The 24,996-nt window shown below is 42.4% G+C and overlaps 1 protein-coding gene across 1 annotated transcript in view; it reads right to left on the reverse strand.

Moving 5' to 3' along the window:
* Positions 1-1,436: 1,436 nt before the first annotated feature.
* Positions 1,437-24,996, reverse strand: part of LOC118231459 (rab11 family-interacting protein 1-like) — a 30,734-nt gene continuing 7,174 nt past the window's right edge. Inside the window, exons 2-6 of the mRNA XM_035425266.1 lie at positions 13,468-13,955; positions 12,330-12,942; positions 5,908-8,607; positions 3,473-3,629; positions 1,437-1,758 (exon numbers count right to left, since the gene is read on the reverse strand). Of these exons, the coding sequence (XP_035281157.1) occupies positions 1,501-1,758; positions 3,473-3,629; positions 5,908-8,607; positions 12,330-12,942; positions 13,468-13,955 (4,216 nt within the window). The 3' untranslated portion in view covers positions 1,437-1,500. The remainder of the gene's footprint in view (positions 1,759-3,472; positions 3,630-5,907; positions 8,608-12,329; positions 12,943-13,467; positions 13,956-24,996) is intronic.

Genomic DNA, 24,996 nt, shown 5'->3' on the forward strand with positions numbered 1-24,996 from the left:
TACAAAAAATATTCTAACAGACCAACTGCGAGCCCGCACTGCCTGTGCTGCATCTACTGCAGTTTTTAAAAGCGCAATCAGGAGTGATATTGGTCAATAACATGGCTGCATAGGTTTGAATAAGCATTAATACTGTGTCAACACACAGGACAATATATACTATATATACACCACAGTTGAGGCTACACATTTTACAGAGAATTTTCGGAGAAGTTTACAATGCATGTTTAATGTTGTTCTCTTAATGGAAGCTTGGAAGGGAGGTAGTCCGCAAAAACAAAATAAAAACAAAAAATATTTAAATTATACATTTCTAGACATTTTTACATTGAATGCATATAAAAATTAAGAAAAACTATTAAGTAAAAAAACAAACAAACAACAAACAAAAAACACTCATTACCATTCACAGAATTTAAGTGATGTTTTGGAAGCACGTTGGTATCGCACAACGGTAAATTACCCCACCCTGTATCATACTTTGGATATTCAAAGTACAGCTTCATTTACAGGCTCAGTCATATATTCTTATGAACACAGAACTATTGCATCAAAGGTTAAAATATAAATGAACAAAAATCAACACCAACAAAAAAATATAAAATAAGGCAGCATTTGGCAGGTCCATATGGCATACGTGCTACTAAACATCTCCCTTCCTTTTCGCACACTTGGAAGCAAGGTAAGCGGCAGAAGTGTAGGAAGGAGGTGTGTTGAAGGGGGACGGATGCAGAGCCAGCCAGCCAAAGCCAGTTCTGAGGCATTTTGCTAGAACTATACAAAAGCTGTGCCAACAGCACAGCGAAAAAGCCAAAGGACTCAGCTCCACACTCTAGCTTTAGAGAAGCTGCAGTGCACATCTCTGTGTCACAAAGTCTGAGCGGATCCCACAGTATGCATCATACTGCATGTTTTTCTTTAAACAAAAATAAAACAATAATAAAGGCAGCATAATAACAAAGCAGCCTTGAGTGACATACGTTATGTGAACTTCTCATGAGCTGAAATCTAAGAATGTTCTCTGATCTCTGGGAATTTTGATTCTCTAGGGTTTGTCCCATATTTTTATGGCTAATTTGGCTTTCAGATATTACATAGAAGAGCACAGAGTAGCCAAACACTTCGGAGTCCCAGGAAAAGCAATGAGTCTTATTTTTGAAGAGAGAAGGTGCTTGCTTATATTATAAACACTGCCATCTAAAAAAATTCACTCTGAAGGTATGGTTAACACAGGTGAGGCTGGCTCTTTTTTAATCCACGCTAATCATTTTCATATGAACCATCTGGATCATCAATCAAATCATCCAGCCACCCAACCCCTACCAGCACCTCTGATATGTCCTTATCCTTCATAAATAATTAAAACCAAGGAGGTATACATGCAAACAATTTTCCTAACCTGAGTCCAAATTGAAAGGGCAGTATAGTAAAATGGGGTAGTGGGTGTGGTTTTGGGTGGAGTTTAAACCCCGTTCCCCCCAAGCCAATGGGGCCAGACCTTCACTTGTATCTGGAGCGCACCTGCAGAATTGTGGGCGTCTGCTCCATGATGCGCACCAACAGCCTGTCGATGTAGTCCTCCAGATCCCGCACCTGTACCTTCATCTTCTTTAGCTCTACCTCCCGCTTCTCCAGCAATGCCCCCTGCTTTTCAAACTCCACCCCCTTTTTCTCCAGCTCCGCCTCTCGCTGCAGTAACAGAGCGATGATTTCGTTGTTGGTAAGGTGGTCGTACTGGGCTGCTCTCTCTGAAAGAGACTGTTCGGGAGAAATGGAGAGAGATGTGTGTAAAGATGTTCTCCTTCACGTGGAAGGATACTTCTTTGAAAGAAGCATTACATTTTTGTTTGATAATTCAAGCCTGCAAACAAGTTATTTGTTCCTTTATCCTGTTAATAAGCTAAACATGAAATATTCAGAGTTAAATATTCTGAACACATTTGACATATACCATACAGTTGTCCTCCTGTGCTTCACCTTAGAATGTGACATTGCACCGCAATGTGTATTTACAGTCCAGCAACTACCACACTTGTGATGCAAAACATACTGTACATAGACAAGCATACAGTATTTTCAATGTGTAGTCTGCTCTGCCGATTTATGGCTGGCCCATTGCCACAGTGAAACAGATTCATAGAAGTATGCCACCGGTTTTTAAATAGAAAGCAATGAAAGACAACGATTGCCCAAGGCTCCATTCAGTCAGAACTACACAACAAATTTCTGAGTCTTTCTCAATGCCTAAACAGACATTGACCATAGTTAGAAGCCCCTTTATTTTTATCTCAATCCAGTTTTTAATCCATTTGCTAAATATAATCTCTAACAAATAAGTACTTGAATGACAAAAAATGGTTAGTAATTCATGTACAGTAAAACTTAAGATGAATGCAATAACTAAGACTTCTGTTCACACACACTGAATGAAATTGTTACATTTTGATGATTAACGTTTCTTTATACTATTATAATATATGTAGTCTCTTGCACATGCGCTACAAATACTATGTACGCAAACCCTACCTTTCTAAATTCTAAAACTGCAAGAACTATGGCTATCATGTCACCATTTGAAAAATGAGATATTAGGCATTTAACAATAGCAGCTCCATGTATGTATTTATTAATTGAGAAGATATCTCTGAAGAGACAGTTCATTTGCTGTGATTCTGATCAATAATTGCCTGCACACAAAGTGTAAGTGACAACCGAAGCCAAGTACAATATTCGCTAACTGCAACACCACTGCTTAATAAAATTTGCATTGCTTTTTCCCATACAGCTTCATTTACAGGCTCAGTCACCTATTCTTATGAACACAGAACTATTGCATCAAAGGTTAAAATATAAATTAAAATCAACACCAACAAAAAAAAAAAATAAGGCAGATTTACTTCTACATGTGTTCCTTTTTGCATATACAGTGTAGTGTATTGTTGGTTTTTAATGACATAAAATATACAATACATTTTATGATATGTGTGTGTACATATGCACTATATTAAAATTATTTCTTTATTATTCAATACATTCCAGGGCTGTACACTGTAAATGCATTAGAAAGTATAGTCTTGAGATTTTTGGATTTCATATTTTACATTGGCATTTATTATTGTTTTGCATGAGGTTCCAAATCAGGGGTGTCAAAATCCAGTCCTGGAGGGTTGGACTGTCTGTAGGCATTTGTGGTTTCCTTTCAATCAGCAGCCAAGAACAAGCACTGAGAACAAGGTGTGTAAACTCAAGGATTGAAACGAATCACTTGTGTTGAAACACAATAAAAAACCAGGAGACACTGTGGTCTTCCAGGACTGCCACCCATGTTCTAGATGAAACTGCAGTTATTTCTCATAAAGGGGAGTGAAACCCTTAAGACAGAAAGGCTACAACTTAAAAATATGTTTTCTCTAAAGGACTGGAGATACTTAAGCCAACAGTACAACATGTCTACAGCTGCTTCCATGCCTACCTTGCTACTCTCACTCCCAGGCTCAGCTGGCTGGGACGCTCGCCCCGGGTGAATGGTGGACTTGAGCTTCTCCAAACCACTGACCAGTACTGAGCGGCCTTCTGGCTTCTTTTCTCCCTGGAGAGCTGAAGCGGTCAGTGGCTTCACAGGGTGGGGGCTGAAGAGGAAACGGATGAAGGGGTGGAGAGGGAATCACTGAGGTTAAGTTTGGGAAATGAATACCTTACCATGACCCCATCCAAGCTCTGCTCAGAGTGAATGTCAAAGCTTGATTTGGCCCACAGTTGTGTCATATTTGTTTCAACAATAAATACTGCTAGCAGGAAAGTTCTATATAAGCATTTATCTTTCTCAAATCACAGGACAGATTTTATAAATACAGAAACAGTCAGCAACTCCCCTGGCATGGAATATCATGTTACATTATGGAATGCACAAATCAGTGTCGTGAAAGGACTTACAGACTCAACCAATGATTTCTGGAGTGCCCCAGACATCAGTTAAAAAGTCCCTGGATAAATAACCACCCTCTGTCATTTGTCTGACATTGGTTCCTTGAAGAACAAGTGCATAGTTCAACTAACCAATGCTGACCAATCAGAGCAGACCAATAAGAGAAAGAGAAGATTGAGGGTGAGACATTGGGGGTGACGAAAAAGAGGACACAAGGGAGACAGGCAGAGTGATATAAAAAGGGGGATAAAAAAGAAAGCAGAAAGACTAAAACTAAGATTGGCTAATAATAACAAATAGGGATGTGAGAGAGAAGTGGTAGTGGGAGAGAAGTGATAAAAGGAGAGAGAGCGCACGAGAGAGAGAGAGAGAGAGAGAGAGAGAGAGAGAGAGAAGTCAGTAGACAAGGTCAGTCAGGTTGTTAGAAAAGCAGCCAGAGGAGATCAGGCGGAAAGTTCCTGAGGAAGAAGAGAGACCCACTTTTGATTGACAGCCATGCACATTTTCCATCTTATGTTCTATGAGGCAAGAGAACAAGGATCAATACAGCACTGAAAAAGCACTACGCAGCCCACAGGTGGAGCAAGACGCCTTTAACCAAAGCAAAAAAAAAGCAAATATATTCTGGATCAGAATCGAGGAGTCATGAAAAACTTAAATTTTAATAATTTAATGCTGATCAGTGTTCCTGCGGCCCAACCCCAACAAGTAATCAGAGGGACCCTGATGGGATTCAATCAGGAGCCAAAAGCCATAAAACAAGGCCCTTTTCTACATGTGTTTAATAGCATACAATGTTCTCTCGATGTCATGAAATGGACATTTCTGAACCAAAGACTTTGACCCTTCCCATGCTTCCATTATCAATTCTATAAAGACCTCTTTACCCTAAGGACACATCAGTGTGTAGGGACTGGCTATAAAAAAGACAAGGGAAACAAACTGCAATGGAAAGCCAGTGGTGAGAAGCATCATTCACCGACCCTCACCTTGCTAGCTGAATTCAACACAAAGAACAGTTTTATGATTCAACAGCATAAACAAAGAACAGGAAGTGACTTGGGGGAAATTTAAACTGAACACCGCCAGTTTAGCCAAAAATCGATATCACACTAAAATCTGAGATAATATGTAACTCAAAAGCACATCCCATTAAAAAACATTAAAACAATGGAACAAATGTATGAAATATGGACCTAAAATTAGGGAAAGTGAACATGATATACATAAGAAAAGGAAAAAATACATTTTGAAATACAAATGAAATTGGAGATTCTGTGAAGGCAATGTCATATTAAGACTGCCCTCTTTCCCTGGGTTGGACTCTCATATTTGAATACCTGTTACTTTTTCTGCCAAAACTCACCTGTGCTATTCTGTAGAGTCAGGCATTCACATGTGATAACAAGAACAATGCTCAAAGAATTTGACAAATACTATTGTCTAATGCAGGGATGTTGCTCTAGTTATATACAACAAAAATATCAGAATATTACAAAAATACAATGGTTTGTCCTACCTGAGAATCATAGATTATAAATCTAAGTAAATTAATAGGAGCAAAGGGAACATTTTTTGGCCAATTACACCTGGTTTGTGCTAGACTTTTTCATCAAATCTTTAACCTGGCCTTATATTAAATATGTTATTATATGTTGTATAAAAACAGAATAGTTACAACAGAAGGTACTGTACAGTAATTCTTGTTGAGGGAGGTGTTACTGAAGACCCGGGAGTAAAATATGTTCAGTACCCAAACTCAGTATTTTTTCATATCAAGAGATAATATTTGTTAATAACCTGTGCAGCACTATCTACAACTATAAATGTTCAGATGACAATGCAAATAATGTGTGGTGAGCTCATTGTCATGCAAAATGAATGCAACAGCTGAAATATATGGATTGGGCAAAATTAAAAAGGAGAGAGGGGAGGGGGTTTGGTGGCTCTCCCCTTAGCGGGGCATTTGCATGTGGTCTCACCTGCTCTCTTGGTGGGACAGGGAGCTGGTAGCCGGGTATGTCTCCTTGGGCAGAACTGTGTGCGCTGAGCCAATCACAGGCGGAGCAGTGGAGGAGGGGGTAGCGGTGGTCTGGGCGGTCCCTGCTATTGGCCTCACAGTAGGGAGGATCAGGGCGGGCGGGGGGAAGATGGTGGACGGAGCGTTAGTTTTAGCTGCTTGGGAGGAGGCAGAAGCCCAAGGAGCAGAGCCATGCAGTGGGAGCCTGGGCTGAGTCTGACTTCTTGAGCCTGGGGCCACTTTGGCATGGAGATCCTCAAAGCTGATTTTCTGTGTGCTTTCAGAAAGAGGACATTCCATCATACTCGGTTCTGCACACCCACCCTTCCTGCAAAATACAGCCTCCTGGCTTGCGTTAGGTCCCTCGTTCACATATTGACCAGCTATTGCTGACTCGTTACAAAGCCTGGGTGGTTTGGGCGGTGGCTCGCTAACTTCCTGCTTGTTGCATCCATCCTCCTGCGATAGCTCAATGAAAGAAGGATCATTCGAGGAGCATGTAGCCTTGAACAAAGAGCCATCCTTTTCCGCTGTGTCTTCACCGGCGGTGGATTTCACAGGATGATGACCATGTTCTATCTCTGTGGTTTCCCCAATAGTTTTATCTTCAGCAGGAGTACAGGAGTTAAGTGCCCCTGGTTCATATACAGTTCTTGACTCATTTGTCTCTGTACAATGACTTGGCAAAGGGTTGCTGCAGTTAGGATGAGCTATAGAAGCTTTGTTTGATGTCTTCAAGTTTGAGGTTCCATTTTCCTGTTTAAGATTTCCTTGAAATGTGTCGCTGAGATGTGAGTCCTGGCTGGGCATCGCTGTCTTTTGGTCTCTGGGTGGCCATTCTGCCTGAGAGCATTCTTTGCCAATGACCCCTTTGTTAGCATTCCCTGAAGCACTTCCTTCCGCAGAAGTCCCAGGTGGATGCCGGATCTCAGAAGAAGGAGCTTCCACTGGTTCTGTAGAAATATTGAAATCTGACTCCAGGACCAGAACTTCAGCAGCATTTCTGTTCATCCCAAATGTAGATCTCACAATTGGACCAGGAGCAACAGGCATGCAGCCGCCTGCATCGCCACAATCCACCGACACAGTAGTGGAATTTGGGATGGTGTTTGAGGTCAAGCTGTGGCATTTATTTTGGTGCACTTTGTTAGGGAGGGGTCCAAGAGTAGATAGAGACATGCCAAAATCTTTGTCTGTGTTGTTGTTTATCTCAAAGACATTGTCAATCCTGGCACCACCAGAAGGAGCAGAGTCAATACTGCCAAGCTGTGAATCACAAATGTTTTTATTGGAGACTTGTGCGTTAACTTTAGAATCAAACATTTTGGTGTTAGTCGTGCTTGGATGGATGGTGGTAACATTAGGAACAGGCTCAAGTGCAGTAGCAGAATTGACATGGGACTTCTGGTTACCCATACAGAGTATGTGTGTTGGGATAGTGGCAGTGGAAACAGTCTTAGCTCCTTGGGCCTCTGATTTATTACTGTATGTTTCCATTAAAAGTGAAGGAAGCTTGTCTTCCACTTCTACAAAAGTACCGCTTGTAGAAACTTCTTCATATAATCCTTCAGGCATTTCTAAGGGGAAGAACTCAGGTGGGCTGCTCAGGTTTGTTTCATTGTTGAGTCCTTGTTCTCCAGAAGTTTGTCCTTGTTGAAGCCTGTGGTTCCATGCCAAGCCCTCAGCGTCACAGCCTGACATCCTAAGACTATCTTGGTGTTGCAACGCTGCGGACATGTCAGAGAAGCTGCTCACAGGACAATCATACCTTGACGATGGATCATAGTTGGAGGGTTTCATGAGTGGTTCTGTCGTTTTGGCTTTCTCCTCAGAAAGGAGATCCTGGAATGAGCAAGGGGTGTTTCTCTTGCGCTCCCCCTCCTTGCGGTGTAGCATGGAAGCCGCATCTGTCTGAGACAGCAGACATGCCTCCTTCTTCACTGCTAGCTCCTGGGCTCTGTCCAGCCAGCTGTCACTGCGGCACTCTTTCACCGGAGTCCTCACAGGCCATCGCGGGGGAAGAGGCGGGACTTTCCCGGCTGGGATTGATGCTTCATTAGCCACAGTCTCCTCTGCAATCCCACCCACAGGCCACTCCTTGACTCCGCCGTTCCTTCTGGGATTGGGACCTCGCGGTGACTTCAGCCTGTTGGTCGCGAAGGCTTCAAACTCATCCCACTCGCAGCCGCTCTCAGACAGGGAGCGTGGGGTGAAGGGGTTGGGGGAGGAGTTAGAAGTTCTGGGCAGTAGGGCGGGAAGGGACCTCTGTCGGGACACACCCTTGGGGCGCTCCCTCTGAGGAACAAATGGTCTCTGAGGCACAGCATTGGGGGTGGTGGTGGGGGCGCCGAGCCTGGAAGGGGCAGTTGCGGAGGGCCAGAGGGGAGAGCTGGAGGGGCGCGGTTGTGTAGGTAGGGTAGATTTTAGCGCCTGATCGGCAAGGAGCTCCTCATAGAAGGGGTTGCACTGCAGACGGGTGAGGAAGGGGTTGGAGGGAGATATGGGTGGGGTAGCAGGGGAGGGGGTGAAGGGGTTAGCATTATGCCCACTGCCTGGTGAAGCAGAAGCAGGGGAGGGGCAAGGCAGCAAGCGATTGGGGGAGCAAGGTGAAGGGTGACAGGGTGCATCTGTGCTGGTTTCTACCATAGGAGACACTTCCTGGCTGTGGAGGGAAGGCAAACATGATCCTCACAGTTAGCGCTGTGTCAAATGGAATTTTACAGGACTTTTAAAGGAAATATCATTTATCATTTACAAGGTCAATAACATGACTTCTGGGCTGTTAAGCAGCCAATATACTACAGCTGAAAGAGTAATCTCAAATTTGGTTTCAATTTAGTGCCACAAGTATAGGTGTTTTAAAATAAATAATTTAAAAAAATGTAAATGAAGAAAAAAATTGTAAGCAAAAGTAAAGCAATGTGAGTTGAGATCAAAAATATATTTAAAAAATAAACTGTACACTAAATTTTTTACCTTAAAATGTACTCCAAATAAGAAAATCAATTTGAAAGCATTCATTTGATATTTGCAAGCAATCGTAAACTTTACATGTTACAAATATGCTATTGTCTTTGCTTAAATTTCCTTTCCTTGTGTTTACAAGTTTTTCCCTTCATTCACAATTCTTTATTTTTCTTGAAAAGGAAGTGTTGATGAAATTAAAACAAATGTAGATGATCTATTCCCAATTCTATTAAAAGAATGTGATACAATACAGCAATTTACAACAGTGCTTACCACATCAATTTATTTTTGCCAACCAGATACTGTTCAAGGAGTGGAACCGAGACAAAATTAATGAGGTTTCTATAATAGGAAAAGGTAATTCACGGGGCTGCATTAATAAGAAACCCAGCCATCTTGTATACTGGAATCTCAATGAGATGATTTAACCTCTGCGTATAATATGTTATAACCTCATCTTTCTCTCCAAGAAGAATTTTGCAATCAACTTTACATATCACTGAAACTCAGATAGGCATTGTATACGACAGAGATCTATGTTAAGGAAACTTAGAATATAAAGAACATTACCAATACACACTTGCTGTGTGCAGCTGTAGTGATATGATTAAGCTAATTGAATAATTAAGAAGAGAAGTTGGCACAAAATCCTGAAACGGATCGACCCTTGTTGTGCACCCCTGCTTTAGTATAATAGAAAATCAGGCTCACAATAGGAAAATAATAGACTGTCATCGTACATTTCACCTTCCTAGATAGTGCCCAGAAATGATTCCCTCTGGAATTTTATATTTTTAACTGGTAGTAAAAAAGCCATATGCAATCATATTTAATGGTAGCTAATTGATTACTTGAGCACAGAAAGGTAATCCTTCTGCAAAACACACAATTACAATCAGAATCAGCTGCTGATTAGTTGTGACAGTCTCATGAAAATGTATTTGTCCCCTTCCTGATTTCTCCTATTATAGCATAATTGTCACACTGAATGGTTTCAGATCATAAGACAAAATGTAATATTAGACAAAGGGAAACTGAATAAGGTATGAGTGTGTGAGTAAATGGTGTGTGCCCTGCAATAGATTGGTGGCCTGTCCAGGGTGTATTCCTGCCTCTTGCCCACTGCACGCTGGGATAGACACCAGCGCCCCCCGCGACCCTGCCCAGGATAAGTGGATATAGCCTAGATAATGGATGGATGGATAATTGATAATAAGACTCAGCTGACTGAACACAGCCAGGCTTGATTGAAGCCAGCCCTGTTGAATCTAAACCTCACTCGTGTTTAACCTTACCATCAGTGTGAAGTAGTCACCACAAAGTATATACAAGCACACTATGCCACAAAAGCAAACACAGCATTTCACAGTAAGAACATTGTACCAACAGTCAAACATAGTGGTGGTAGTTTGATGGTGTGGGGATGCTTTGCTGCCTTGAGACCCAGATGGCTTTCCATTATTGAAGGAACCATGAATTTTGTTCTGTACCAGAAAATTCTTAAAAAGAATGTCTGGTCACCTGTCCATGAGCTAAAGCTGAAGCTCAAATGGGTTATGCAGCAAGACAATGATCCAAAACACAAAAGCCAGGCCTAATTTTGTTTCTTTTCCACATGACTGAAAAGAAACAAAATTATAGTGGCTTAGTCCAAAGTCCTGATTGAGCCCAATAGAGATGCTGTGGCAGGACCTGAAATGAGCAGTTTATGCTCGAAAACCTACTGTACCAATTTGTCTGAATTAAAGCAGTTCTGCAATGAAGAGTGGGCAAGAATTCCTCCACAGCAATGTGAAAGACTGATACCAAATGATAGGAAGCGTTTGGCTGCAGTTATTGCAGCTAAAGGTGGTGTAACCAGTTAGTTAGGAGGCAATTACTTTTTCACATGGGTGATATGGGTGTTTGATAACTATTTTCATTAAAATAGTAATAATAATTTTTAAAATGTGTTTTGTGTTTACTCAGGTTCTCTTTGTCTAATATTAAAGTTTGTCTAAATATCTGAAACCACTCAGTGTGACAAATGTGCAATAATAGGGAATATCAGGAAGGCGACAAATACTTTTTCACAGCACAGTACTTAGCTACTGAAATGTGGTTGTTGCTCATGAAATAACAGATATATACTGTGATGAGTGCCAATCTATATTTATAGATTGTACTATATTATTAAGCAGAGCGTAAAAAATTAAAAACTGAACATTTTAATGGCAATATATTTAAAGAGAAATCATCCAAGAGTGCATTTATACTGAATGGTAGACACTGTAAACTGGCAACTAAAGTGCCTGTTTACTTATTGGGTTTCTAACTATGAGGTTTCTGGAAGAAAAAAATAACAAATTCTTATAATTTTTTGATAGGTGTTTTTTTTTTTTCTTTTTTTTTTGCTGTGCCCGTTAAAGGGTAAATTAAATTAAATAAACCAAGGCTATGACACATGCAAACAAACCTTGGGTGTGATCAAGACTATATGGCCCACAATATGTACTATTCCTCACATAGTCATGCAATACTTGGGACCAACCACTTTTAAGTTCTATAATTATTTAGCCTTAGGTCAGGTTAGGGTCAAATTATTACATTAGTAACCCTCACATATTCTTCCCAGTTGTGACTATGAATCGACACAACCTGAATCTCATACCCAATGTCTCAGAGGAAAATGATATGCTGGCTAACCATCCCTTTTCGGGTATCATCAGGGCAAACCCTTCTGGGCCAGAATTTCTCAGCATTAGTGTCAGCATGATGAGCTACCTCGTAACAATGTGGAACAAATACAGCAGGTTTAGCCCTGTTTAATGCGACCAATCAACCATTTCAAATCTCAAGGCTACTGAGTACATTACAGTGAGCTACATAATGTTTGGGACAAAGACATATTTTTTCTTGATTTAGCTCTGTACTTTTATATTTGTAATTGAAAAATTCACATGTGATTAAAGTGCACATCCTCAGCATTTATTCAGCCACATCAAGAAAAAATATGACTTTGTCCCAAACGTTTTGGAGCTTACTATATGTATTATAATATTGCTACTCGGTATTAAAAGCACTGTACTTAATGGTAATTATCATAACACTAATGCTAACACCGTGTTTAGGCTACATCAAGGCTACTCAACCCTGTTGCTGGAGATCCACCATTCTGTAGGTTTTCACTCCAACCCAATCTCATTCAAGAGCTAGAGGTCTCATTGAGCTGCTAATTAGTAGAATCATGTGTGCCAGATTAGGGTTGAAATGAAAACAGATCTGCAAGAACAGGATTGGGCAATCCTGTTTAAATTAAATCATATCATGATGGCGCAGCAATAGAGTATTACTGCACTGATGCCTGGCTGTCCACTAAGAGAAGATAACAGTGAAAACCTGGAGTGCAGACTCCAGGCAGGAGTCAGCTATGCTCACCTTGGCTTGTTCTGTGAGTCCTTGGCACTGAACCATCCCTTATATCTCTCCTCAGTGTGGGGCGGGGCCTGCCCCTGCTCTGCCTTGGGCGTGTCTGAGCCCTTCCCTGCTGACTCGCCCCTCCCATGGGAGAAAAGATTCCTCTTCTGCTTCTTACCCTCGCCGGCTGAATCTGGCCCCACCATTGCCGTGGGAACAGTCGGCATGGCGGCCTCCATTGACTGGCCCAAGGAGGCGGCGGCCGCCGCGGGTGGGGCCACCTTCTCCTCCTTCCCGGCCCGGTCGAAAGACCAGCGTCGGGCAGTGCCGGGGCTCCTGCGAGGGTCATCGGCCCGCCGGGCCAGGTTCTGGAGCGACCGCGAGAGGGGGGCGCACTTTTGGAGCAGCCCCAGGGTGGCGGGCAGGGTGCCGCCGCCCCCGCTGGGCCCCAGCGGCTCCGCCCCGTATACATGGATCCCGTTAATGCAAAGCGAGGAGCGGGACAGGGAGGAATTCTGGGCCCGCAGCGTCTCCACGGCACGGGGCCTGGGCAGGGCCACGGTGATCCTGCTGACCTCGTCGCTGAACGCCCTCTTGTGGGTCATAAGCTTGGGGGGAGGCTGGACAGGATGCACTGTTGGGGGGGGGGGGCAGAAGAGTGAGAGAAGACATGGATATGAGACAGAGAAAGAGACACAGAGATAGAGAAAGACAGACAAACAGAGCAGAAGAGACAGATGGGGTTGGAACAAGACCAGGTCAAAACCTAGTATATGGCTGGACCGGCAGACCAATGGTGTGACTTCATAACTCGGCTGACCAATGGTGTAACTTCATCACTCACTCAGTTACTCAGTCACAGACATTCGTATTTGTAGGGCTGGCCCCGCTGTTGCGGTCCAGCCAAAAATGTAGAAAGGCCTGGACCATTCCGACAAAGGAAAGAAAGAAAATAAGAAAGAGACAAAGAAATGTTTGCTTGGATACACTAAAATTTTAGACTATACACATGATAAGACATCTGTATACATGCAAGGGGAAGCACAGATAAATTTGTCAGCAATGTTAAAGTGGTTGTTTAATAGTGGCCAGTGGTCATAAAATGATCTTGCATGCAAACTCCCCAGCGCCTGAGCCCCACCTCCCCCGGGCCTCTCACCGGGGCTGCTGTCGGCCGGGTGGTTGCTGTCCTCGCTGGGGGAGTTGGAGAGGTCGGACACCAGCATGTTGACCCCGGCGGTGGGGCTGAGGCTCCCCCCGGGGGACGAGGCCCCGCTGCACTCGGAGGCCAGCGACGTGCTGGACTGCACGTCCGACGACCTGCGCAGCCGGCCCTTGAGGAAGAAGCTCTTCACCTTGCCCCGCCGGCCCTCGTCGTCGTCCGCCTCGCCCTCCCCGGAGATGCGCCTCCCCCCGCCCGACAGGACGGCATAACCCCCCGGGACGATGGCGGAGGTGGACTCCACGTCCCCCCGCATCTTGCCGGACATGCGGTCCTTGAGCTTGCCGAAGGCGGAGCGCGGCTTGTCTTTGACGGAGAGGTCGAACATGCTGGCCGTCAGGTTGTTCCGGGTGAACTGGACCGTGACCTGGAGCTCCCCCCGCTCCTTCTCCTTTCTCCCCGACTTGGAGCGCAGCTTATACCATCTGGAAACAGAGGTGGCATATAATCAAACACTATTCTGAAACAATATGGCAGGCCTACATCTTCAGATTACAAGGTGGCAAGAAATGGATAAGGAGCAACCAGGCACAAGATATAGGCTAGTCTCTCCTGTCTTATTCTGTTTTCTCTTAGTCCTCCGTGTGTTCTCCTAGCTTTAGGGACTGCTGCCATGTTTGGAAAAGAGAACTATGTATCAAAGGAAAGATGCACATTGAGTTAGTCCCTATAAATCTCATTTTAATAGCAAATTTGACCCATTGCAACCATTTAGGAATTCCAACATAGATACTGTGAGCTTGTAAATTCTGCTTGTACATTCACAGTCACAGTCACAATCCTTTAGTAAATCTGGTCCTTAGTTTTAAAATTTGTATACATTCTCCTTTGCATGTCATGAAAAGGCTGTCATAGTTTTTGCCATTTAGCCTATCTTGAATTGAGATGCCTAAAACATCTGAAAAGAATGAATTAATTTTCTAGAAAGGTTAAAAACCTTTCAACAGTTACTGGGAACAATAAGGTCTGTTCTGTCCTTGTGTAACTTATTTGAGGTGCTTCTTGTAGATTTCAGTATCTTTACCGAGAAGCTATGCACACAGCTGGGAATTTACAAGACCTTTCTGTCTACAGAAAAAAATTGCCCTTCATTTGAGCTCTTGGTCTTTGCCTCATTTTCCTCATGTAGGTATATTTATTGTAATCCACAATTTACCCCAAAGGGTTTCATACCAAACACCCCCACATGTTACTCATGCTATTCATTCGACTATTGTTCTTTGTCTAGCGTGGCTTTCAGAAATAAATAAACAAAGCTGTTTTTACGGCCTTGGCAACGAACCAAACTGCCTGCTGTTTGGCCAAAGCAGGCTACAAACGGCCAAGGTTATTTCTCTGCCTGTTTCTAACCCGTAGGATGAATCTGCCTACTGACGCAATGAGGGAGCTTGTGGTGCTGTCTGAACTTTGTGTGACCATTCCGAATCAGGAGCTCAGCTTTGCTTCAGCGAACACTGACATTATCACCCGTGCTTTCTTCTAAAATCTCCCTTTCTGCAAAATTATTGTAAACTCTTAATTTTTAAGGAGAACAAACATACACACACTCCAAAAAGGTCTTGACGTAAGGAGCTTGAAGAAAAAAGCAGTAATTCCATTCAACTGCGCGATTGTTAACATTTGGACCCATAGGTTAATGTGTGTTTTGGGCAAAGCCTTTACATGCTGAACTTGAACCAATCGCAAGGCTATTTACTTCAATAGTCGCATATTATTTTGGACAACAGCTTCTAAGATTCGGTGAACCTGAAATGTTGAAGCCTGAGTAATGCCTCTCACACATATGGAAGACCACAGACCAGCATGTGGTATTTGGAAATCAATTTTAAAAATGAATCATTTATTTGAAAGTAAAACCGTAAATACAGTAGTATCACAAATTGATTTCACATACAGTATGTAGCCAATTTGCAAAATAACAGAACACATCATAATTATTGATTGAATAAACTGGCTATAGTTAACAGTTCAGGTTTTACAGAGTCTAGGATTAGGCTATATTAGGATTCTAGAATTTTACTAGAACCAGCTACTAAGCTGATGGATTTGCTGTAAAACATTATTGTACTCATGGTCTTCCATAATATACTGTAGCTAATTTGATAAAACTGCAATTTGAATGAAAGCACTGAGGTAACCCTCAGTTCCACCCACAGTTCAACCAGCATGCATCACATCAGCTGTAAAAGATCTGAACCAAGGCTGAGGCCCAGTCACATCACAAAGCACAGAAAGTTCTGAGTCTGCTGCACCGACCTGTACGTGAACCTAAAATGTCTCCAGATTCTTCTCTTCCAAAGGTCACGGCGACCACACAGGAACCACAATGTAACCAGGTTTCATCTGGCACATAGTTTGTGGTGCCCAGAGAAGGCTAAGGCCTTAATATGTTCTGCTGGAAGGAGCACAACACTCTGTGTGCAAACTTACATATGCAGATCCCAGAAATTCAAGTGTCTGACAACAGCCACATGCAAGAGACACAGCCCCGGGTGTGCCAACCCTAATGGTCTTGGAGCCAGTTTACTTGCTATATTTCTGTTTCGATTTCTTGGCATCTCCTTCCATCTTCCTGTGTACTTCTGCTTGTTCAGCATCACTCCTTTTCTCCTGTTCACCTTTGGCTACTCAAAGTTACCCATTGAGCATTTTAATTATTAATGCTGTATTCTTATTGTATTGCTTGCACTGAATAAACCAGGGCTAAACTTACAAAAAGGAAGCAGAGAGCCACAGTGTAACTCAACACATGATCCTGGAGAGTCACATCATTTGTAGGACTACTCCACCCTGGTCCTGGAGGGCCACAGAATCCAAGGCTGATACTTATTCCAGATCTACACTACAGTTTTGTACCTCATGAGAAACCCCAGAGTTCTTTTAGGACCAAGGTTCTTAAAGTGTCCACCCATCCATCCATTATGTATACCCATTTTTCCTGGACAGGGTCGCGGGGGGTGCTAGAGACTATCCCAGTGTGCAATTGGGCGAGAGGCGGAAATACACCCTGGACAGGCCGCCGAGCTATCGCACACACACACCATCCACTCACCATTCACACACACACTCATACTTATGGGCAATTTAGAGTCACCAATTATCCTACCTGCATGTCTTCGGACTGTGGGAGGAAACCCATGCAAACACGGGGAGAACATGCAAACTCTGTTCTTAGAGTGTGTTCCTTTGCAACTATGCCCTGGAGCTATTGCAGGATCATGTAGCCTATAGCAACCAGCAGGTCAAAACTTGGAGAAGCTTGCAAAGTCAATCTCCTAGACTGAATTCTTAGCCAGGCCCTTTCCCATCACAGTCTAGGGACAGTAACAGGATTCTATTCTCGTCGTGAAAGGCTGCCAAACCAAGGGGAACCAAAACAAGGCCAAGACAAGGATCCCAAAACTTTCTGGCCTAAGTAAAGCCTTTCAGATGGAGTGAAGACTATTTGCCAGCAGTGGTATTTCACTATGTGCATGCATTTTGAAATTAAAATATTTAGAAAATATTTTAATTCATTTCAAAATAACAAAAGAGTAAAAATGTTACATTAGGTATTTACTGTCGATTTAACAGATATATTTGTAAATACTATCATATAGCCTACTCAATACCTTTATGTGGGATAGAACAAGCAACCAAGGCAAACACACTGGCTACAGATTAGTGAGCATCCTGAATGAATCAGCTTCACCCACATGAGGTTTCACTATTTCAACTTACAATTACCAGTTAATCAGCTAAGGTTTAGAAACAATAAACACACTACACAAACCACCATGATTACAAATGTTATTTCAAATGGTCAAAAGTTTAGGTCTCATTAGCAGACATTACAGATCACAGAAACTGAAAAACATATCACAATTATTTATGTTTGCAAAATAACATAAAAAGAATTTTGAAAGGTATTTTGAAAGGAGTACTTTAAGGGGGTAATTTATAATAATTTTAATGTCAAAAGCTTTTGAAAATAGCATTCATGGAAGTCTTTGAAAATACTGTAAATATTAAAAAGAATTCTCAAGAAAGTATAAAGAATTTCCCTGCCCATGTTTGCAAATAGCTGAAAAACATCAAAAACTGCGTTTTTAAATATAATGCAGTGCTCAAAAACCAATTTCATTTAGGCTAACTAAAAGTTTAGGCTAAATAAAATTGAAATGCCCATGCAGTCACTGTGCTACTCAGAGTCACATTAAATGGCCTAAATAATGATACATAACAAATGATATTTGGGCCCCTGAGCACTGTGCAAAGTCCATTATAATAATTAATATAATGACTACGACTGTTACTGTCATCTCCCATAGGAAAGGGAAGTTATTGTCCTAATTATAATCCTCTACGAATATTATGGGGAAACAGCATAGGAAGCTATACCAGGTTTTTTTTCACATTTGGCACATACTGTAACAGTCAATGAGTACTTCTTTGTACTTCTCATTCATGCTGAGAGACTGGTTATGTAATTAAATTGATTTGATTGGTTGGATAGGTTTGACCTGTGCCCTTGCTCTAGATAAAGAGCTCCAGATAGCTACTGTATAGCAACCCTGAAAGCCCAGGTTTGACCAAGGTGATGCTGGAATGTATAAAATAACCAGCCAAAAGGGTACATTTGCTGTCTCATGGCAGGGGGCATATGCTTCAGCAAATATTTGTGTCTATCTGTGCATGTGCCTGCTACACTGGAACTGCCAGAGAAAGTACAAACACTCAGAGGGTTAATCCAGTCTACTCAACTCCATTCCTTAGTAGAATTTCATAACTAGTATTCACAGATCTGTTATGATGACATACATCAATTTTTGTCTAAAAATCCAGTGTTTTGGGGTGAGCTCAGCATCCAGTAATCAACTCAAAATTGGTTTTGTGCAAAGTCGAAGCTCATCAACCGTTCGAGGGGGCGGGGCGTAGCCTATATCCTGGGATAGTGCTTCTAACCATTGAGCAGTTAGCCCGACCATAAAATCAAAAGATGGGCTAGATTCTCTCTTTGGGTCTGAACCATACATCATTTATCAACTTACTTAATGTACAAACATATCAAAAAAATTTTCCTGTGAGGCAGGTAAGTTATCTGTGATTAGATTTCGCTCGTTGTAACAGGCTTAAGCCAGCACCACAGCGCAAGTTATTTGAAACTATATTATTCATCTGCCATGGCTAGCTTTACACTGGGTTTGAATGAACTAGCTAAACAACAGGCCTAAGTAGACACTTGTTATTCAAGCTTCTGTATAACTACATAGCCACTGTACCATAATTCCAAGTTTTTATTCAGCATTTGAATTCTGGAGTGGAAAAAAGACAGAAATGAGAAAGCTATGTGTGATAAGAGGACATTTTTGGACATGTGCCGCTTTTTGTCAGAGTTGGTCACATAGTTCACATTTTTTCATTCTTTCAACACACAGTGGCAGGAATTAACAACCAAAACCTACTGTGACTGCATCTCTGTCCGACTTGCATGCAACAGACTGTCACAACAAACTGTAATTTTGCTTCCTAATGCTACTGTATGGATTATTATTTTCCTTGGGTATTGTTAGATTTCCACTTTTTCAAAGTGCGTTGTTTTCTTCTAAGGAGAGCAATATAAATTTAGGAGTTTTGGCAGACCTTTGTGGAATGAGAAACATGCTATGGGTGGACCGCAATACAATGTCAGATGATCATGTTAAAATGCACTCTAGACTTTTAAAACAATTTCCATAGTGAATTTTCTGTTGCAGATCTCTTGGAACACTTGATCTTTTCATAACTGCAAGGCAAACACAGTAAGATGAGCCAAAATATGTATAACCTCCAGGTTATGACAGTGTCATTGCTTAGGAATCAGCCATAGTAACCACAGGCCAAAACATCAGTATGTGCCGTATAGCCTAACTACTGTGCATTCAGTTAGGCTATATATATATATATAGCAACTCCCTCTGGTCTCAACAATATACAAAACCTGGGTTTCAAAACACCCAGTAAGCATTGCACCTGTCTCTGTATTAAGCACAGAATGCCAGCTGTGCAATTCAATTCAGCTAGATACTTTCCTGGTGGCTTTCCAGCTCACCAGAGGGCAAACAAACGAAATGCTTCACTCCTCTGCTCTTTGAAAAATGTTCCTTGTAAAAGATATTGTGAAACAAGAGCAGCAGATGGAGGTGGTGACAAGCACTGCTGGAGACAGGCAGTGCAGAGGCCCACTCAAATGTGCAGCTGCACTGGACGCCATAGCAACCTAGGGTCCCGACACTGTAGCAACCTGGGAATTGTGCTGACCGAGCGAGTCTGGCAGAAGCACACTGTGCAGTAAAGGGAAAAAAAGTGACTTGGAAACAGCACATTTTGAATGGAAGTCACGTCCCATTGGCCTTGGTTTTTTTCTTTTTTACTCACTAAAATCCCCCCATCGCGTTGCTCTGTTGCTACAGATGCGGCTATGTTCATAGTGCCAGGGGACGGGCGCGTACCTGGGGGTCGTGCCGTACAGAGCGGCCACGACGTCTCTTTGTGTTGCAGGCACATCCCGGAAATGTTGCACCCCACCCACCCACTCCCCTACAGAACAAAACAGAACAATGGGGGACACGTGTTCCGGAGCCAAGGCAAACCACTGCTCTTCCACATGCTTTTCACTGCTTCGGGCCAATGGGGACATGGGGAGGGGGTGGAATTAAAGCCAGATGTGGGCCGTGGCTTCGCTCGCTGGGCCCCACGGGGGTGGAGGGATTGCTCTGGATTGGCTTGATCTGGGAGTGTCGTTTGCATACCAGGCAATTTCCTGTCACGTGCCTCCAACGGTCAGTCAAACACAGAGAGGCAGACTGGTATTTGCGGAGCGAGGAGGCGTCACTTTGTGGTTTTTCTGCCAGCAGCCACGCTGATGTGAACTCAATTTCCACAGACCACAGAACTGATACATGCAGCATCCATTCCTATTTCTACTCCTGGTATTTCTATTCTGTAGGGAGCCAAGATTCGCCCAGGAACTTCAGCATTTGTGCCACTATCAAACTCATACATGGGAAGAGTAACACAAGAAAAAGTCTTAAAACATTCAGCAAAATAGCTTATATATTCATTCGTTAAAAGACTTCAAGGATTCAAAACTACATTGACATCTGCTGTCAGTTTTTTACCAAATTTCCTCTGCTAAAAGTTATGGAAAATATCATTTAGCCTATGTTTATGAAGACAGAACTGGCTGCTATACTCATTTTTACGCACACCGTTATTGTCTGGCGTGCAAAGTTGAGATGCTCCCCCCGTAGACCTTAATACACTTCCCCTATGCCACAGTGCACAGAGATTACAGCATGCTAGAGAGAGGGACAGGTACCGTATACTGCATGGCCGCTGTTTACGGGATATGTAAACGCTGAACATTCCAGAACCCTCCGCAAACCATTCTCTCAGACCTGTCATCTCCCAAACAGGAAGCCAGGCTCATTTGGAATGGCTTACTGCACAGTATCCTGCAACCAGTCAAGGGCTCTCTGTCTTTCCTTAGGAGGAAGGTGGGAGGCATCCCAGTACAGGGTTCTGCATTGGTTTGAATTGGACACTTCACTCCACTTTGGGTGGCATGCAGGCATTGAAAACAATAGCCATATTATAATATAATGTAGCCTATTTCTGCCTTTATAATATGATATTATTTTAATTTATCAAGCCATTTGCCATGAACTCAGTTTTGGCCCTGCACCCAAGACAGCTCAGGTACGGGCCAGGGCTCTCTAATTAGTCATTAGTCTGATGATGCTTGGCTTTCCCTCATCATGGGTGGGAGGGTGTCAAGGGTGCGTTAGAGTCAGTCAGGGTTTCTCTGAGTATGCTGTGCTAGCTCCACCGACAACCTGTCAGATGCCTCTCTATCTGATTCTATCTGTAGTAATGGCTATCTTGTGCTTGGAGCAGTACTGCGTGGCCTGCAGTGTGAATAATAATCATGGGTAAGAGTTGCAGCACTAGGAGCCTTGCAGAAAACACCTACTAGTTTTAAGGACATCCCTTGAAACTGACTACCTATTAAAAGTGTTCTTCTAATGTGTAAATCAAAATAAAGAAAAATTTAAATAGAAGCACAAAATTGAAGAGGCACAATTGGCCATTCTTACAGCACACATCCAGGCTATTTCTCAAAAAGAGATGATCATTCACCATAGAGATGTTCAGAGCACAACTGGGGCTTCTGGACACCTCAAATTAGACACTCTGGTCCTAACAGATTAAGAATATGTTGTGAAAGGAGCACTGGTTTTCTATTTCTGCCACTAAAGAGACAGTACTGTACTGTTATAAAATCAGCAACCTATAAAAATTCAGTAACAGTGAGAGGGCTCTATCATAGCCTGATTAATAAACCTGAAAAATACTTGCAGGGGAAGATTACGATTTACAGATCACAAAGCCACTACGCCTCTCCTAGCTTCGTACCACAGCAAGTCCTCACTTTAGGCTAAATTAAGTTTAGTAATGGGAATGATATGCCATTACTTTGAAATTTATTATGAGGACTTAGAGAGACACTGGGTAATGGTAAATGGACTGCATTTATATAGCGCTTTTATCCAAAGCGCTTTACAATTGATGCCTCTCATTCACCAGAGCAGTTAGGGGTTAGGGGTTAGGTGTCTTGCTCAAGGACACTTCGACACGCCCAGGGCGGGGTTTGAACCGGCAACCCACCGACTGCCAGACAATTGGTCTTACCTCCTGAGCTATGTCGCTAGGTAGCAGAGTGGTGTGGAGGGGAAAGACCAAAGCTTGTAATCCGACAAGCTACAGTTTTGATTCCCAGGTAGGCCACTGGTATTGTACCCCTGAGCGAGTTATTTCAACCAAAATTGCTTCTGTGAAATAGTCAACTGTATGAATAGATAAAGTGCGAAAACATCCATTCAGTAAATTCTGTAAACAAATTAGACAAAGATGACTGGCTACCAAGAAAATTGATATGAATAATGTTTGACAGGAGCTGGAACACAAGGCACTGTGAAGCTAGCTCCACACTAAGGGATGTGTGACCTCCCCAGGGCTCCCATCACAAAGAAACCATTGTGAAAGGGCCAGAAGGGATCCACATCAGGGAGCTACTGTGGACTCAAAGGGGGGGGAGGCGGGCTCAGCCCAAATACAGCATACCAGTAATCTCAGGGGGCCCTGAAGCCACCCAGGTTCCAAGCTTCTGGAATGCCAGGAGTCTCTTCTTGTTCAGGACACAGTGATGTCATCTTGTTTAGCTCTTTTGTCCTTGGCCCAGGTGATCTACAAAAACTTCTTCACACCCGTGTGCTACAGTAGTATAGAGTTCTGAGGGTATTTAGCATTCATTTTTTAACCTGTACAGTGCAAAGCCATAGATATGGACGGACAGAGAGCAATGAGACTGTACGGAGAGAAATCGGAGATATTCCCAAAACCTCCTTCTGCCAAACAGCGGAATGACCAGGGAAATTGTCAATGCCCACCCCCCCAGTGATGACAACACAACACACTAACGCACAATGACAACAAAGGTTGAAATACAAGTACAAAACAATTAGGCCTAAATAGAAATAAAGCATTTAGGACCACAACTCCCTAAGCAAATTTATTGAACCAAAGTCCAAAGTTCACAAATTTCTGAAAAAAACCTTGGTCAGACCCCTACTCCTCAGATAAATCATCAAACACAAATTTGAGGCAGGGAAGGGATAAGCTACAAAAATGCATGAAAAGCTGTTTTAAAATGACATTTTTCAAATTTATATTGAATTTATTGCGAAGCATGGTCCCATATCAAGATAAATATTTAGTTAGGTTTGGCACTACACACGAAGTGATCCATTGAGGCACAGCCTCTTTTTCCCAGATTGCAATGCATGGTTTTTGTATTGTTGCCAGCAAAAAGGTAAGAAAGAGCAGCATTATGAGAGACTGCATGGACAGTAGGATGCAGAGAAAAACATCTGCATGAATAATAATTGATAGAAATAATACAAATACCATTGGCAGACACTGTGACATCAGATTTCCTGTTTCTATTTGCTCTTTGTATGGATGGGTGAGAAACCTTATTATAATAGCCTAATGGCTGTTGTTTGGAAGCGCTTAGCTGAACACCGTCCAAAGCAACTAGGCCCAATCCATGCAATAAATTGTAATCAATTCTCAGCCCAAATGCAGTTTATTCTTTCTCCCAGAAAATTCCCACAATATAACTATGGTAGAAAGATCCACAGTGTTCTTCTCAGTCTGATAATAAAATGATAAACCCAGGCTAAATTATGTTGTATAATAAAAATATAAGAATGCAGACAGATTACTATGCAGGGATGTGGTGGAATGCAGCTGGATTGAAACAGGAATTGATAAAAAGGATACTAAGAGGATTCTGGGTATTTTCCAACTAATCCCCCAACCTTCCTGATATTTCTCTAATTTATCCACTAAGCTGTGTGTGATTTATTTTTTTCTATTTTGATAGCTGAAGGGGCTCCGTTCACACTGGGCATGTGGTGGCATTGTGGGGGGCAGTCCGCTTCAGAGTTGCCTATTTTGAAATGTCTCACATCATTGGGCGTAAATCTGTTTGCATGTGAAGAAAATAATTACTTAAACCTCATATACCATGCACAGTGATGAAGCATGCATCTGCGATATTGAAATAAGTGATCTTTTTGATATCTAGGCCTGTACCTAATAACACAGAACCTCAGTGACACGTGAGTCATCTCGCTCCTCCATTTAACGTCTGTATAGACAGAAAGTGAGATCTTTTGAGATCTTATCATCATTTGAGTTAGCCTACCTGGATGTTATACATCTGTCAGAAGGCTAACTCAAAACATTATATAACATTATTTTATTAAAACTACAATATGTTGCATTATACTGTAGATTTTATGAATTCAGGTTATTAACATTGCTCCAACAATTAATCCATCACATTTTAAGAGCAATGATCATTACATCAAGCTTTAAACTTAAAGTTCTCAGCTAGGATTTGCAAGTTCTTTCCAGAGCAGAAAATAAAGTCGCACATTGTCTTTATCAGAATATTGCAAAAAAAAAAAAAAATGTATAATGTGTAAAATAGACAAAGCCAGGATTAATGTTTCTGGCTAAATAAAATGCACCAGCTGGTTTCTGCAGCGGCCCCACCCTTATCACCTTGCACCATGGGGGATGGGTGAGGGGGGGGGGGGTCAGGGACCTACTCCCATCCACTTGACAACAATTTAGGTTCTGCCTACTGTCCCTCTGTCAAGGCTTACGATTTGTCTTACAGAACACTTTCCCCGTCCACTTCTCTACCAAACTACTAGCCCTAGCCTTCGATCTGTAAAAAAAAGGCAAGATCTATGTAAAATGGCAGAGCCCAGTCTAGTCACTCTCTGTCTGTCTGGACTCTGTCTCAGCCATGATTCAGCAGATGGGAAGAAAACTGGTTGCAGACACCTGCGTGGTCTGAGATAATGCATG

The sequence above is a fragment of the Anguilla anguilla genome, chromosome 7 (genome assembly GCF_013347855.1).
Source record: "Anguilla anguilla isolate fAngAng1 chromosome 7, fAngAng1.pri, whole genome shotgun sequence".
NCBI lineage: Eukaryota > Metazoa > Chordata > Actinopteri > Anguilliformes > Anguillidae > Anguilla > Anguilla anguilla.